This window comes from Quercus lobata, chromosome 6 (assembly GCF_001633185.2).
Source record: "Quercus lobata isolate SW786 chromosome 6, ValleyOak3.0 Primary Assembly, whole genome shotgun sequence".
Taxonomy (NCBI): domain Eukaryota; kingdom Viridiplantae; phylum Streptophyta; class Magnoliopsida; order Fagales; family Fagaceae; genus Quercus; species Quercus lobata.
Genome location: NC_044909.1, coordinates 48,232,665 through 48,237,781, shown reverse-complemented (window position 1 = coordinate 48,237,781; position 5,117 = coordinate 48,232,665). Strand labels below are relative to the sequence as shown.

The 5,117-nt window shown below is 35.8% G+C and overlaps 1 protein-coding gene across 1 annotated transcript; it reads right to left on the bottom strand.

The window, feature by feature from the left end:
* Positions 1 to 1,409: 1,409 nt before the first annotated feature.
* Positions 1,410 to 3,906, bottom strand: LOC115950663 (40S ribosomal protein S6-like). The gene is made up of 6 exons (XM_031067886.1): positions 3,796 to 3,906; positions 3,626 to 3,690; positions 2,632 to 2,689; positions 2,429 to 2,537; positions 2,025 to 2,297; positions 1,410 to 1,921 (listed from the first exon to the last, which is right to left on the bottom strand). Exons 1-6 carry the CDS (start codon positions 3,799 to 3,801, stop codon positions 1,683 to 1,685), a joined length of 750 nt encoding a protein of 249 aa, XP_030923746.1. The 5' UTR covers positions 3,802 to 3,906; the 3' UTR covers positions 1,410 to 1,682.
* Positions 3,907 to 5,117: the final 1,211 nt, after the last annotated feature.

Genomic DNA, 5,117 nt, shown 5'->3' with positions numbered 1-5,117 from the left:
TGTTGTTGGGCTTTTTTTCTTTCTACCTGGATTCTCACAAATGGCCCTTAACACTTACCATGTTTGGTCACCCGATTTCTGCAGTAAGACCGACTATGGATGTTTTCTGTAGCTTGAGTTTCTCTCACACTCACAGACAAGGGAATAGTATAGCACATATTCTAGGTAGACATGTTAGTGATTATTTAGTGTGGATGTAGGATGTTTCACCACAGTTACAAAGTGCACTTCAAACTGATTTTGGCTAGTTTGATTTAATGAAAGTTTATGGTCTTTCTTCTCAAAAAAAAAAAATAAATAAATAAATAAATCAAAAGTAGCCCATTCCTTACAAAACCTTCATCGTTGCAAGGTGGTCTATTAAAAAAAAAAAAAATACTGTAACCCACCATACCCAATACTCACATCATAGCACCTAGCTTCGGAGGCCGACAGGCATGGACCAGCACTAGTTAAGCCTCCCATCATGGTGGGTCGAGTTTTTGAGGGTGTGATGGAAAGAGATGTGGTTTCTTGGAGCTCTTTGGTTGATGGGTACTGCAAAGGGAAAAGGAAAGGTGATGCTTGAATTTTGCTTGAATGTAGTTACTTTGACGGCAATAATTGATGGGTATATGAGGTTTCAAAGATGGGTTTGAATTGTTATTCAGGTGTGGGTGGGACTACGTATTCCTCTAATTGGAATTCTGTTTTTCTTTTAAACGTTTTTTCTAAGATTAAGAAAGAAATAAATAAATATTAATTAAGGCCAAAATCGACTTAATTGAGAAGGAAAAAAAACTTAAAGAATTGAAACGGCAAAACCCAAACTTATAGTACTAAAATGAAAAATTGTGAAACTTAGTGAATTTTGCATTTTAACCTAAAATTAATGAATGTATAAAAGACATAATTTCAAAAACCGGAACAACCAAAGAACTCAAAAAGTTATCAAATTTTACCAATTCTTGGCTTAGGGTCCAACACTCCAATACCTATTTAACTGGTCCGGTTTTATAACCATGATGAGAGAGATAGCGAGGTCCTCCCAATGGCGGAGCCAAGGAGGGAGACGGGCATACCCCCCACCAGGGCCACCACCCACCCTGCCAAAGAAAAAAAATATATACTACCTTAAATTTGAAACTTCCACCCTACAAAAATTCCCAAACTCTTCCCCCTCTTATGGTACATTTAGTACCTCCCTTTTCCAAAAACCACACCTACAAGATTCATCCCTTACCAAAACTAAACCCAATTATTTTACCTATTCTGTGATCCTTTTTTCTAAGTACCTAGAATGCCAATTCAAAACTTCTATGCAACCCAGGTCAACTAGATATGAGAGTTCCGTGTCACATACAGCATTTCAGAACTAAGATTAACAGTGGTCAAGTACCGATTCCACGGAGCATCAGAACACAAGGGAGTAACCAAATAACTTTGACAAAGTATTTCATTTTTAACCGATTGCAATGAGCAAAATGGTTTGAAAGTCAAGGTTCAGAATTCTCACATTAAATGAAAACTAGATCCGCAACATTAAATAAGCAAACAAAACTCAAACTTAACACATCCGGTGCAACAGAGCATCCAAATGAAGGCCAAGAATCTAGAGAACAAATCAAAATTACCTTTCCCTATCTATGATCCAGACATGTTTAATTCAGTGAAAAAAATATCAAATAAACACCATAGAGAACCTAAGCAGTCCCAGATGGCTTAGAAGCTCCAGAGAGCTTGGATCTCCTCTTTGCCAAGCTCTCACTACGGCGTTCACGCTGCTCCTTCATCCTAGTGGCAAGAAGCTTCTGGTACTCCGCTGCAGCCGACTTGGACTTTGCAACTCTCTTCTTCTTGTCTGCAATCCTTGCTCGCTTCCTTTGTAAAGTCAGAGGAGTCACCAGCCTCTGAATCTTGGGAGCTTTGCTGCAATTCTTTCCTGTGAAGATAAAATACACACATTTTATAATGAATGAAATTAAGAATGCTAATTGTTCACAGTTGACTAGGATAGTAATTAATAAACTGATCAGCAAACTCACCAGTCTTGGATGTGAAGTTTCTTCGGTATGTGTTGACGTACTTCCTAACATCATCGTCCTTGGAGAGGTTGAACAGCTTCCTGATCTTTGATGCCCTCTTTGGACCTCTCATTCTTGGCTTCTCAACATCAGTGAGTCCAGGAAGGTCATTATCACCTTTCTTCACAATAACCAAGTTCAAAACTGAGAGGTCTGGGCTAACAATGCATCCACGGACAGACTTCCTTCTCCTCTCTCCATTCCTGCGGCCATGACCACGGAAGCAAGGGGTTCCTGTTCAAACAAACTCTGCACCAATTAGTGACAATGACAACAAAACAAATCCAAACGTTTGCTGGAAATGCACACCAAGTTATTTCCTCACAAAAGCAAAAAAGTACACAAATAATACACAACAAACAAACCTCTGTGGAGCAAGAGACGGACACGGCCAGGAGTCAACACTCCCTGCTTCATTGGAAAACCCTGCTTGTCACAGCCTCCCATGATTTTAAACACGTAACCCCTGAACTCCTGCCAAAAAAAAAAAAAAGGAAAATTTTTAATGCAGCACAACTTAAAAAGTAAAAATAGCAAAAGGTTAAAAGAAAACTACAAACAACCATACCTCACCCAGTGCATCTCCATTGACTTCTTGTGAGATCCTCTTGTCCCAAAATGCCCGGCTGTAATAGTAATTTAAGATTGGAATTTCGGTTACTTCTCAATTGCAACATAAAATTTGCGAATGAAAAAAAGAAGAAGAGAACAGCATAAAAAAGTTGCGCTTTAAAATACACACATCTGTGGCCACAAAACAAACATAGAGCCAGGCAGACAGGGAGACATACAAACATATGAATACATTGGCAAAACTTAAGTACCCAAGGTTCCCGGATTAACTTTAACCATGTTGCTTAACCAATAACTCGCATGGTCAAATTTTAATCATCCTCGAGAAAGTTAGACTGTCTACAGTGCATCAGTCAATGCAGTAAGTTATGGCACCTAAGGAAAAAGTACCTAAGTTTTCCTAAATAGGGAACCTAAGATAACAACAGTACACAACATTCCTAAACATAAAAGTGTAAGAGAATTCGTATCGGCTTGTACAAAAATTCCTACATATTTTAGCATAAGAACCTACTTTAAACAACCAACAACAAATTATCTATTTTAGACTACATTTCATTACAATATCAAATTTTCTTGATTTCAGACACAACAACCACCATCCGCTCTCTTCCTTCATTTTTTTAGGCAAAACTGTTTAAATTCTACACATTTTCCTATCATACATTTTAGACCTTTTTTTCTATGGGCATTAAGCCAACAACAAAGAAAGATAGCAATCAAAACTCACAATGCAAATCATTAATGCAGATGCCAGATTATTCATTATACACAAAGTTTAACCTTGATTAATATCATACATAAAATGGCTAATAATGCATTGCAATGCCAATAAATTATTATTAAACACAAAACTCTATTCATTGCAAAGACATATACAGGTTATTCACAACCAAATCTTTATCACAACCCTATTGAATACAATTGGATCCAAATAAATTTACAATTCCACCAAAATTAATCACAGAGAGAGAGAGAGAGAGAGGTACAGTTTGGCATCGTCGTCGATTTCGAGCTTCTTCTGGCACCCAGTGGTGGGGTTTGCGATGTTGAACTGAAACGAAACGAAAAGCAAAAGTGGATATGTAAGAATCGAAGAAAGTTAGGGTTTCAGAGAGAGAGAGAGAGAGAGACTTTGATAGTTTTGATAGATCCGAACCTTCATTTTCGATGAACGCGATCGCTACGCTACAGCGGCGATGAGAAAATGCCGCTTCTGGCTCTTCCTTGCTCCGCTGAGGCTCTTCGTAGCGATTTAGGGTTTTTGGACATGGCTTTGGGAAGCTTTTTATATATCTGAGAGTAAGGAAGTCTTCGGTGTTATGAAGTCAATAATAGTAATCTGTGTGAGTGAATTACATGCCGTTGATTTAGATGCGGGAGTTTTGGGTTTTGATTCGATTGGGGTACAGTATTTAAGTGTAGTAGGACTGTCTGTACCATATCATTACCCCATTTTGGATTCCCTATTGGGCCTTTGAATACATGTTGTCATGGGCCGAATAAGATTGGAATGTTTTATTTTGGGCCTCTAGGCCTATTAGATTCTTTTGGGTGGATATATAGAGCTGGTTTTCATTGATTTTGCCCAATTCGCTAGTCCAGACTCAAAAAAAATATATATAATAGAAATAAAAGGCAGCAAAATTTTATTTTATTTTTTTATAAAAGTTAATAATTTGCATCTATTATAATTTGAATATACATATATTTTTATTTTTCAAACAAATAAAAATGATAAATGTTAGAGATAAGCAGTAACGAATTGAGATCTGATACAATACATTCTCAATGGTTCAGATTAAAAGTTAAAAAGGTAAAAAGGTTGAGAGTTTAAAAAAAGTTAAAATTTTTGAAAAAGTAAAAATAATGTGAGAAGTATTGTATGGTGCAATAGCCCTAACTATTACACCAGATCCCAATCTAGCAGCTACTTTAATTTCTTTTTTAAACGTGTGTTAAAAGTGGTACAATGATATAAAGAAAGGTTTGGGTAGGAAAAATAAGATGAAATGTGAGGGGGGAAAGAATGCTAAATTTTAGGAGTTTTTTTAGTTTTTTATTTTTTATTTTTAAATGGGGTGTGTTTTACTTTTATTTTGATGAAAATGGAATAAAAAATGCTAAATTTGAGGGAATAAAAAGATGAACTTAAAGGGAAAAAATCCAAAATTTTAGGAGTTCTCTTTTTGAATTCAAAATGAAATTTGTTATTTAACATTTATGACCTTATTTCTAAGAGAAGTTACCCTTCATTAATGAGGATATTTTTTACCCACAAAAAAAATTCAGTTCAAAGAGAGAAATCTTCTTATAAATAGTATAGATATAGATAACAATGAGCCCATTAATTTAGGATGAATTAATAGCTTTGCCTACTAAAACCAAATTTCAAATGTTAAATGAAGAAAAATAATTATGATGAATCAAACCAATGGCTCAAATAGTTTAAAAGTTTTCATGGCAATAATATCAAATAAA